The sequence below is a fragment of the Ascaphus truei genome, chromosome 2 (assembly GCF_040206685.1).
Source record: "Ascaphus truei isolate aAscTru1 chromosome 2, aAscTru1.hap1, whole genome shotgun sequence".
In the NCBI taxonomy this organism is placed as follows: domain Eukaryota; kingdom Metazoa; phylum Chordata; class Amphibia; order Anura; family Ascaphidae; genus Ascaphus; species Ascaphus truei.
In genome coordinates this window covers 40,093,043-40,104,875 of record NC_134484.1, presented here as the reverse complement: position 1 = coordinate 40,104,875, position 11,833 = coordinate 40,093,043, and the positions used below count along the sequence as shown (strand labels likewise).

The following is an 11,833-nucleotide window of genomic DNA, read 5'->3' as shown; positions in this document are numbered from 1 at the left end:
GAATGTGATTACAATAAAAATGGTAAAGGGAATTAATAAAATTATTTTATTTGTTAACCCCTTCCCTGCAATATAGGCCTTTTTGACAAAGGAGAGTAAAAGCGTGCGATGTAACATATTGCTGCTGTATAATAGTTTATGCTGCCGTTACCTTTGGACAATGAAATATTTTCAGTTCCCGTTCCAATGCACATTGCCCCGAATATGATGCAAACCTTCCTTAACGTGGTGATAAGTCTTACCGTAGTGTTAAGTTAGGTTAACATCTTCCAAAGCCAAATAACGTTAAGAGATGTTTCCTCCCGTAAAGAGAACGGCGTTAACAATAATGGACATTGGGGATAATAATATGCAAACGAGGCGTTATCGTAGCGCTGCATATACTCTGCAGTCTGTTAAGGTTAATGCGGGCACTTTGCGTTACGTTGGTTAGGTCATCCGGTACCCAAACTTGGCGTTACTCACATAAAGACCCGAAAGAGAGCATCGTTTCCCTCTCCTCTCTGTCAACTTGCGCTAAAGGCCTATTCAGGGTCCGGATAGAAGTAACGCCAAGACATACCTAACGCCACATTATTGAATGATATAACATCGCGCTACAATAACGTGACCGTAAGCCTTTGCTAATGAGATTTAGCTCTGGTGTTTTGCATATTATTAGCTTTGAGCATACCATGTTAACTTGGGGAACAGAAGATCCGTTCCGATTTTAGGTAACGTTATGAGCCCTGATGTAATGGAGATTTGCGGGTCTATTACTTAAGCAACCTTAACTGGAAAGAGAAGCAGGGACATGCATGTTCTGCTTCATACCTTGTGAGGGAATGGTGTCCTCGGAACAGCAGGGAGTTGTAGTCTGTGTGCTGTAGCCGCTAGAGCACTGCAAGGAGTCCCTGCTGCTCCTCTGGGTGTCCAGCTGCAAACCTCTGCTCAATGCGAGAGCCAGCTCGTCACAGTTCTCTGCTTCCTCTCCTTGCTGAGGAGAGTAGACACAATACATATTTAAAACAAATCATTTTCACAAACATGGTTTTCTAAAATACATTATTTTAATGTCTGTTGACCAGTGCTGGTCAAAATAGATGCTGACTTGAGGACACTTTGTTTGACCCCAAAGAAAGGTCTGGTAGCAGCTCCCTTGTTCTCCCTTCGCTGCTCCACCGCTCATAACTGGACCGAGAGTAAAAAGATCTCACAATAGAAGGTGTCAGACAGTCGAGCCCTGCCTACCACTTCTGCTCCATCAAAAGACTCAAGCCTCTGCTCAGGGAAGATGTTGAGGAAGGTTATCCACTCCCTGGTCAACTCGAGACTCGACTATGGCAATTCACTCACTCATCTTGCCAAACAATCAGTTAAGTCATTTGTAGGCAATTCAGAATATTGCAGCTAGAACCACGTACAACCTGTACATGACCACTGCAGTGGAACCCTGAGAACATCCCTATCTAGCCAATCTAAAAAAACACGTGTGGCTTAGTACCAACATACAGCTCGGAACGCAGTACTCCATATCAGCCAACCATACCACTCAGATCAATAGAAAAAGAGGGGATCATATACTGAGGGGGAAGGGGGCCCCCGTCCCATCCCCTTTGCCGAGTCTCTGGTCAATTTCATCAGCCAATCAATGTAAAACATCTGGGAATTGATTGGCTGCTGAAATTGACGTCACGCTGCTGCAGCCGGAGATCACAGATTGAAAAGACTCCTGTGAATGCAGCAGCGTCGACGCCGTACTTTGCAGCCAATGGTAGTTTCAATACTGAACACTACCATTGGCCGCTAGGCATCTGTGACGAACGCGCGCGCGCACACATCGTATAGCGTGCTGTGTGAGTGGGGCCTTACGAAGATTGTAGTTGAAAGTGCAGCAAATACTGGGAAAACAAAGAAGAAAACAGATTAGGAAAAGATTAGAGGAGATAAAAGCAGTTACTGAGTAGACAACAAGAAATTAAGCAATTCCAAGATCCAAGAACAAGAATTGAATATGCAGAACTGTGCAAGATGATTCACAAACATAGAACTGAAGATGTAAGAAAATGTAACTGAAAGTGAGGAAGACTATCGAAGTCTTATGATTGGGAAGAAGCAAATCATTGCACTCGAACAAGACGATGGATCCACAATAAAAGACCAGGCACTTGTCATAAAGAGGGTTGAGGACTTCTACATGAAATTGTACAAGAAGAAAGATGACACAGGACATAATCGAGCAGAGGAAGAGTGACAACAAAACATCAATGATGCACCATGCGTCCTTCCTGGAGAACGGGCAAAAGCAATAAAATCCTTGAAGAATCGGAAGGCTCCTGGGGAAGATGAACCAACAATTGAAATCTTGAAAGAAGCTGGAGAAGTAGAGCAAATCCTTGCAAAACTCTTTACATGCCGCTGGAAGAACGGGAAAATTCCTGACCAATGGAGCAATGCCAAAGTTATCCTCATCCACAAGAAAAGAGACAAAGACCTCAAGAACTATAGATCAACCACTCCAAGAGAAATTAAAAGACCAAGACGACGACCAAAAGCAAGATGGAAAGATGAAATCATAAAATTTATTGGAGCAACAGGGGGAAGAGAGGCTTGCAGTACCTGGAAGATCCTTGGGGAGGCCTTCACCCAGCAGGTGATTGACATTCACCAACATCTCGGTCCTGTACAAACGACCTTCCTCAGGGTGGAGTAAGGTGTTGCACAGGACAAAAACAATGGTGATTCTTGGACAACAATACAACTTCTATCTACCATTCCAACACTTGTGTGCTGTATTCATGCCTGCAGACTGCTGGTTATTTATTGTATATCATTAGCCACTGCTAATATAAAAGGAAAAACGCACAAACTTAGCAGGCTCTCAATCCAAATCCATAGTATCCTATATTTAATTATGCCAACTGGAGTGCTACTGGGTCAGTGAAATCAAATAATTTGCTATATTGGATGTGCATTGGGGCTTCTTTGTTTACCGAGATAGATATATCTATCGACAAACAAATATATGTACACATTTATCCTGTTCATTTCGCCCTTACCAAAAGTAAGCCAACCTCTATGATCATCACAAGAACCGTAGTTACCCACCTTCCTACCTGGTGGCAAAGAAGACGTTAAGCGCTTTGGGTCAGGGTCTCCCGCAGCATTATGTTGACATTTACCGCTGCACTTATTCCCATTGCTTTTCATGTTGTGAAGCACAGCATACATGGCTGGCGCTACATAAATATAATGATACATACATACGAAAGCTGATCCACCACATAGTTCTTTACCCTGGATGTTACAGTCTGGTTCCGTGGCGATTGATCCTCGTCGCTCTGTCCCGGAGCAGCATTCTGGCCTCCTCCCGTAGGGTCAGTCTCACGTTTGCGTCGCTGAAGGGTGTTCACCAACGGCTGGTCATACGGACCCGGCTTAGCCCAGTCCTGAACAACAGATTATAAACCGTAAACATGTGTGCGTGTGGAAAACACAATCCTTTCAGGAAACGCGCTCTGTTCTGTTGTTGGTACAAAACAAAGAAAACATTAGTAGGCGTGAACAGCAACTCGGGAAGTGAACAGTCTACTTTAACTTACACTCAATGAGAAGGGGACGAGAACATCTCAATGGGGTCATTTTAGGTGCATTCACAAAATAAAATGATTTCAGTGAAAAAAAAAAAAGAACACGTAGAAAGAAAAATCAGCCTCGTTTCTGCGTACACAACAAATATAGCAATGTGTCTCAATAGCTAAATATGAAGTAACAATGCCTGATGCTATGAAGTCAGGGCATAAACAGATTTAACATTAGCAATTAGAAAAAATAACAATACTTGTATGGGGAAGGTATGTTTCACTACTTGAAACGATGTGTTTTAGAAACGTAAGGTGAAATACTAATAAATAGAATCGGTGAGCACAGCTATATCTCGCTCTGCACACAGCAGAACTTACAGTTTTAGTTCTCTCTGAACGTTTGAATAAATGGCCCCAAAATCACAGTTGGCCTAAAGACGATGCGTCCGTTTTCAGTAAAAGGCAACATGTTTTCTACTTTGTGTTTGGGAATTTTTTTACTCCTGCTGTCTGTGGCCAAAGGGATAATAATTTGCTGGGTTGTATTGCTCACCAGCATAATGTAGGGTTACAGTGCCAAAGTGATCAGGTTCTGCATACTCACCCACTTATACAAGCGTATCAGAGCAATTATCACTTGCTTAACCTCACTGCAGAAATATATTACTGCACAAGGTCGTCGTTTTTGTTAATTAACCCCTTGTGTCAGAGGGGTCTGCTACGCATTACCCTGCAACAAAGTTTTCAAAAACCCTCTAACTCGTGGCAGTGAAGAGGTTAAAATCAATTCTGGGCTGTGCAGTAAATTGGGAAGAAAAGTTAAGAAATAAAATGTTAGGCAGGAAAGATACCAATAGGCTACGCCCATCTTTCTGGTCATTTCCCATTTTCTCACTGACTTTACAATTGAATAATTTGTAACGTTTCTTTATTAGGACTCTGGATCTTTGCTGGCTAAAATGTAAGCATTACATGTTTTTCAGATATGACCGCAAAAAGGCAATGGAAAATGAACTTTACGTAGTCGCGTCATTGTACCCAAGAACCTTTCAGAAAGCCACTGGCAGCTGAATACTGTACGTCATGGCAAAAGTGCCGAACACTTGCTGTGCATTTTGTAAAACAATATATATATATCTATATATATATATATCTATTCTATATATATATATATATATATATATATATATATATATATATATATATATATATATATTATACGCCATTTCATGTCCTGTTCAGTGATCAATAGTAGAGATGGATGAATTTTTTTTCGTGGATTTGGATCTGCCGAATCAGTTTCAAAAACGTCGATTTGTCTTTTCCGCGCTTTTTTTTTTTTTAATCACCGACAATCCGATTTGCGGATTCTGCAATTCGTTGGGAGGATTTGGAAATCCACCACTGGTTTGCTAATCTGCGGATTAGATTGGCAAAATCCTCCCACGGATCGCGGAATCCGCAGACTGGATTGGCGAAATTCGGCAGCGGATTGTATCCAATGGCGGGTGTGGATTAATCCGCATGGGTTGAACCTGCAACAATCCGTCGACTGTTTATACACCGCGGAACGGATTTTATATGGAAAGCTCGGGAAATTCCGCGAAACAGATTTTGACAGTCTCACTCATCTCTACTCAGTAGTAGGGTTTTAATATATTTTTTATACAAATAATGTTAAGCTCATAGATATTATCCCTCCACCACCACCAAATACAGTAGTGTCCACCACCAAATAGTGTCCACCACCACCGTCATCATCATTATTGCCAGCTGTCAACGGCATTTTGTACGATTTTATGGGGCCCCCAATGAACCAGTACTCATATAGCCCTGCCAACCACACACGGAACAGCCATGTTGCCTTGGCACATTGCTTAGCATTAGTGTATGTCCTAACTGTTCCAGCTACAACGCAAGGGTGGGAGAGAATGCCCAAGGACATACTCATGGTTTTAATTCCCCCCCGTGACGAGAAACTCTAAATCACAGAACGTGTGTGTGTGTGTGACCGCTACCACAGCTGGACAGCCTGTATGAGCGACCCCCAAGACGTCGGGTCTCCCTAGTTCTGGTGGTGGCTCATCTAGGTGGTGATTCTATGGTCTGTATGGAGGAAGACTGGAATTGGAGAGTTTTCCAGGTCTCTATCTGTTAACCTATGACAGTTATACATTGTACTTAATCTATACAATTATTGAAATAACCCAAAATGTTATGCATTAAAAAGTTTACAAAATACACAGCAAATGCACTGAACTTTCCCATTAAACAAAGTCTTCTTAGACGTATGAAAAAAACATGAAATCTGTGCTTTCTTGTAGAGAGATAATTAGCATCTAGAATGAATAGTTACTCGTAATGCATTGTTGGCATAAGATCCAGATATGTCCACCACCATGGTTCAAAATCTGGAGGGTTATTCAAATCAGACACTATCGAAGCCCATGTGCTAAAGTTCAGAGCGACTTACAGAAAATTAGCAAATGTCGACAGGTCTGAAGATCTCACATTGTCACGTGACCATATGATGTGCATAACCTATTTCCCCCACACGTCAGTGTAAATAGGACTTCATAGATGAGAAATGTGGAAGTGAAGAGGAGAACACAGCTTGCACAAAATAAACACAAACCTTCCAGGCGGGAATCTTAGATGATGGTAACATGCCTGGCCCAATGGTGTAATAGTGATGGCAGTCTGGGAGGCCAGAACTAGATCGGGTCCAGGGGCGGGAGGCGGGAGGCGGGAAATGAGTGAAAGGACCTGCACCAACTGAGGTCAGATCACTGGACAGACTATAGTGATAAAACCCATTAGACAACTGGAGACAAACAACACGCAGGGAAAGGAAACAAAAACAGGGAGAAAAAAAAAATCAATATGATGGCAAACATGGGAAAAAGGCGTCCTGGTGAAACTTAAATATAATAACAATGAGAATAATATTAATAAAAAAAAAACAATAAGTAAAAATAAAAATGAGAAAAAATGAAAACTGGATCAAACGGGGAAAAAATGTAAGTGACGATTCAGTGGGAACTGATATCTTGTGTGTGGGTATGAAGTGTGTGACACTATTACACTGATTGTTAAGGTTACTGATGCTTTGTCAACAATGGCCTATAAAATTACAAATTAGAGTGGTTTACTTTCATTTTTAAATGGTCTTTTCTCCATTTTTGTGCGAGTATGTGTAAACATGGTACATACGTGTGTGTGTGTGTGTGTGTGTGTGTGTGTGTGTGTGTGTGTGTGTGTGTGTGTGTGTGTGTGTGTGCGTGCGCATGTATATGTGTATATATATTTATATAAACACACACACACACACACACACACACACTATTTTTACTCTCCTGCATAGCTCAAATACTGCCGTGTGGCACAGAACTGTAGTACCCGTACTTTCCTAGAGACACGCATTTTCTTTGACGCTTGCAATACATTTTAATGGACCCACAATAGTCATAAATCATTTTTGTTAGGAGTATTTGTACAGAAGTTTTCAAGACCCCAAGATCAGAAAACTGTTCTGTAGCTGCCACAGAACAGACATTTAGCAGCCCTGTGATACAGCTGTAATATGACATTAGACGCAGATCTTAGTACACGTGCATCTAGTAACCTCATGTGTGTCCTATTAGAGGTATTAAAGTCATATGTTACTAGGGGACACAATCACTGTGGAATTTTGATTTGAGAGGGAGAGAATTATAAAGAATTATAAAGCTCTAAGTAAAGTATACATGTATTGCACTATTTCCTTTGTTGAGTGCAGGTATTTTCATATATAATAAAAAGGTTTCAAAACCACATACATACATACATACATACATACAATATATCCTGCTAATGGTACTGCACATTTCAGCAATGGCGCTACATGTATTTTGAGCTCATACATAATACAAGCGCAGAACACATGCACAGCACCACAATCTGGCTTCGTCACCTTGTCAGTAGAGGCCCACGCTCCCATGGTAGAGCCTGAGCTCACAGATGTAGGAGAGCTGCACTCGCTCACTGACTGGCAGGTTTCCGAGGCTTCAGAGGAGGCCGAGCTGGACGAATTCTGCAGCAGGCGAAGCCCGGGAGAGGCAGGGAGAGGGGACAAGGGTTACCGAGGAAATGAAGGAGAGGGGGAAGAGAAACAAAGGGCGACGGGTTAAAAATCAAAATCCCTGGTCAAGTCGCTCAAAGCATAAAGGTGGGCAGTCATTTTGTGTAGGCTTAAAATGGCCGGCACTACTATTCCTGGGAGCAGCTGGTTGAAAAGGGGATTCTGTAGCAAAATATGGGCGTTATTTACTAAAACTAAGGCACCTGAACTTTCACCATGGACAGAAGACAATCACCTTCAGATGCAGCGGCCGTTATTCGAACATTTCACGGAGCCGTTGTCGTCTGCTCTGCTGTATTCCCCGCGGCATTCGCGCCTGTGTTTACCGCGGTTGATGTGTTTGAATTTCATGGATTCTGATTCCTTTGGCTGCAATTCTTCGCGTCTCCGTGGCAGAAATGAATGAATTGTAATGTGTACAGTACAGGCATACCCCGCATTAACGTACGCAATGGGACCGGAGCATGTATGTAAAGCGAAAATGTACTTAAAGTGAAGAACTACCTTTTCCCACTTATTGATGCATGTACTGTACTGCAATCGTTATATATGTGCATAACTGATGTAAATAAGGCATTTGTAACAGGCTCTATAGTCTCCCCGCTTGCGCACAGCTTCAGTACAGGCAGGGAGCCGGTATTGCTGTTCAGGACGTGATGACAGGCGCATGCGTGAGCTGCCGTTTGCCTATTGGGCGATATGTACTTACTCGCGAGTGTACTTAAAGTGAGTGTACTTAAAGCGAGGTATGCCTGTACTGTGCTAATGTGTCACTTTGCAGGTGGTAAAAACCAGAACACGAAAACGCTATTTTCTGCACTCGATAAAAACGAGCCAACACGCGTCTTAAGGCGGAAAGGCTGGAAGAAATCGTGCGCCGTGACACAGGTATTCCGAGGTATACAACACGTGAAATGTTCGAGTAACGACTGCTGCATCTGTAGCTGGCTTCCATGGAACAGAGAGTGCTGCCGACTACAACGAAGGCCCGGCACAGGAAGGGGCCCGACCGGCTGGAAGTCGGCCCACAATGCCAGAAGGCTCCCCTACGCCGCTGGGGCTGAGACAACATTTCCAGCGCTCCCCGCACTGTCCGAAGCATACATATTTCAGCCCCTTCCAGCACTAACTGGGTTGCAGGTACATTTATTTTCACTCCATTTAAAAAGGCAATCCAAGCAGCTTAAATAAAATAAAAATACGTATAAGTGAAAGCCCTAACATTACCTTTTGGGACATTATGGCTCTATATAGGTCCCCTACCATTGGTTTCCCTATTGTGGACCATTCCCGAGTCTGACACTTCCCAGCAACCCCAATGCACTCCACGACCTCTTAATAACCACTATGCCTCACCTGATTCACAGCTTCGGGAGGCATGGGGGATGGCGACTTCGACTGAAAGGCATCCTGGGAAATGAAGCCGGAGTCGTGAGAGGAGACGCTTGACAGCCTCATGGGGGCCTGCTGGGGCAGATTGGAGCTGCGATAGCGATAGTGTGAAGTGGGTGAGTGTGAGTGGGAGCCACTCGATCTGGAGTCACTACTGTTAACGCTGTTCAGACTGCTGCGTGAGGCAAAGGGGAAGGGGAGAAGGGAAGACCAGAAGGACAGCGAGGGTGGGGGAAAGGGAGAAGGGGGTGAGGGAGTCGAAAAAAAGTGGGGAGAGAGGACAAAGGGGGAAGGAAAACCAAGCACCAAATTAAAACTCCACAAGTCTCCAGCAAACAGGCAGCATCAGCCACAAAGTAAGATACAAAACACACGTGGTACAACAGCTGCAGTATCCTTTTTTATTATTATTAATATTATATATCATGGCTTCCAACCCGCCCTCACCATGGCCTTGCGGGGAAAAAAGATCTGCGGGTACGGAGGTTAAACCCTCTGGAGGGGCCGCAGTGCACTGCAATATACCTCTGCCAGGTTAGAACTCCGCCCTGATCCCTGCAATGTCAGAATCACTGCTGTGTTGTCTTCTCATTTAGCTACAAGCCCCTAACATTAAGGGAGCATTGTGGCTTTTCTTGTGTTCTGACAAAGTTTAAGGGCTATAAAGCAGTGATAACCCCAACGGGGTGAGGTATCTCCAAGGGGTTCACACCCCCTCCCCCTCCCCCCCAAATAAATGTAATGGGGGTTTTCATGCAGTATAATGGGTTCCTGAGCCCGTGTGGAGACTGCGCACTTAGCAAGGCCTCAAACTGCTCCTTAGCGTGGGTGGTATAGCGGCCAATTATAGCAGGAGCGTCCAGAAATAGTTCCCCATGACACTTTGTATCCGCAGCAAGGCATTGTGGGGCGTGACTTTGGAAGCTCCCGCAGTAATAGACAGCTATATCACCAGTGCTGTCTGCACACACCGAGGTGCAGTTTGGATCCATATTAAATGACTGTTCCCCAACGAGCTCGTGACACTATACTGCCTGGTATCAAACGGGTTTGTTTGCAATAGTCTGCTGCGTTGGCAAGAAGATTTATTAATTAGGGGTTTGTGAAACAAATATTTTCTAACAGGGTTGCACAATGTAAAAAAAAGTTTGGGAACCCCTGCTGTAAAGCATATTAAACATAATAAAACACACTTATCTGAATACAGGCATACCCCGCATTCACGTACGCAATGGGTCCAGAGCATGTATATAAAGCGAAAATGTACTTAAAGTGAAGCACTACCTTTTCTCACTTGGGTAGAGGTAGGGAGCCGGTATTGCTGTTCAGTACGTGCCTGTGTCCTACTCACAGGCGCGTGCGCGAGCTGCCGTTTTCCAATTGGGCGAGGGGAATCAGCGCATCACAACTACGGCGGTCTGTAGGACGGAATAAGTGTCCGTGCTTGCGAAGCGAGCGTATGGACACAGGGGAATGGTGCTATTGTAAATATGTCCGTACTCGCGAGGGTCCGTAAAGTGAAGGTCTGTATAGCGGGGTATGCCTGTACTTTGTTTCAGCAGAGAAAACAAAATTAGAGGGGAATCACTTTAGGGCCTCGTTTATAATCTTCCTCCTCCTTTGGGCTTAACTTTCCCAGTTCTGGTTGGTAGTTGGGCCTGTAAAACGCATCGGTGCAGACTGTGGAAACTCATTAACATCTGAACCAGAGTGTGTAACGTATTCAGAACCGTTATGTAGGATACTGCATTTGCAAGGCGTGCATTGCTGTATGTATATGTCAAATATACAGTATATCCACATTCATGCAATTGAAGCAATGACAAATTCCATGTTATAAAAACATACTTGCAAATATAAATCTCATCTATGAAATAAATAACTATTTGCGTAGTAGGTACTATAGATCATCTCTCCTCCCCCCACCCCCCTCCTCGGTCGCTTTGGTGGATCAAGAAGAAGCCCCCGTGTATTTTGAGTGGGATAAATTAGGAGGAACTGGAAGAAAGTATTTATTCAATAAAAGGTTTTATAGGATAGTTTCGTAGACGAGAGTTGGTAGAGATGTGAAAACAATTTAGATGTGCAACTTTACCCAAGAAATGGACAGTCCCCTAATAACGTTGAGGATATGACAATTGCAAGATAAATACAATGAGATCGTCATCGTCAAAACTCTCCCACAATGTTACTGTGGATGTAAAGCTGCCCTGAAATTCTCATGTGTTCCAGATTCTACAAGAAAAAGGTTTGTAAGATGTTGGATTTTGTGTGACTTTTGTGAAAGCGCCAGACAATATTGTATCGCTTATTGTAGGCATACACTATTTTAGGCACAAAATTTGAAAAAATAAATAAATAAAAACATTTTGACAAAATAAGAACCACAATTTATTCTTTCCCAACTTTGGCAAATTTTGCAAGAAATTTGCCAATCTGTTTGAGAAGCGAACTGGGATCTGTGTGCGAGTCTCTGGCAGCCGGAGCAAGGGGAAGGAACCACTACAATAAAGGAAAATAAACCAAAACGGGAGATTTTGTAGGATCTAGGCAAAGTGCTTCTGTTTTTTTTTTTTAAATAAGCTACAACCTGATCAATGCAAATGATCCCCATGTGTAAATTCTACACACAGTACACTGGAGGATGAGAAACCTTATTAGATGGAATTTGTTATCACTCCTATTGCATACATATACAGTATAAGGAATATACAGTATAAGGAATATACAGTATAAGGAATATACATACATATATATA

At 43.1% G+C, this 11,833-nt stretch overlaps 1 protein-coding gene across 1 annotated transcript in view; it reads right to left on the bottom strand.

Annotated features, from left to right (window-relative positions):
• The window catches only part of MTSS1 (MTSS I-BAR domain containing 1), a 216,269-nt gene that overhangs the window by 6,506 nt on the left and 197,930 nt on the right, over positions 1 to 11,833 (bottom strand). The window contains exons 10-14 of the mRNA XM_075588465.1: positions 9,040 to 9,420; positions 7,516 to 7,635; positions 6,199 to 6,387; positions 3,276 to 3,428; positions 814 to 976 (exon numbers count right to left, since the gene is read on the bottom strand). Of these exons, the coding sequence (XP_075444580.1) occupies positions 814 to 976; positions 3,276 to 3,428; positions 6,199 to 6,387; positions 7,516 to 7,635; positions 9,040 to 9,420 (1,006 nt within the window). The remainder of the gene's footprint in view (positions 1 to 813; positions 977 to 3,275; positions 3,429 to 6,198; positions 6,388 to 7,515; positions 7,636 to 9,039; positions 9,421 to 11,833) is intronic.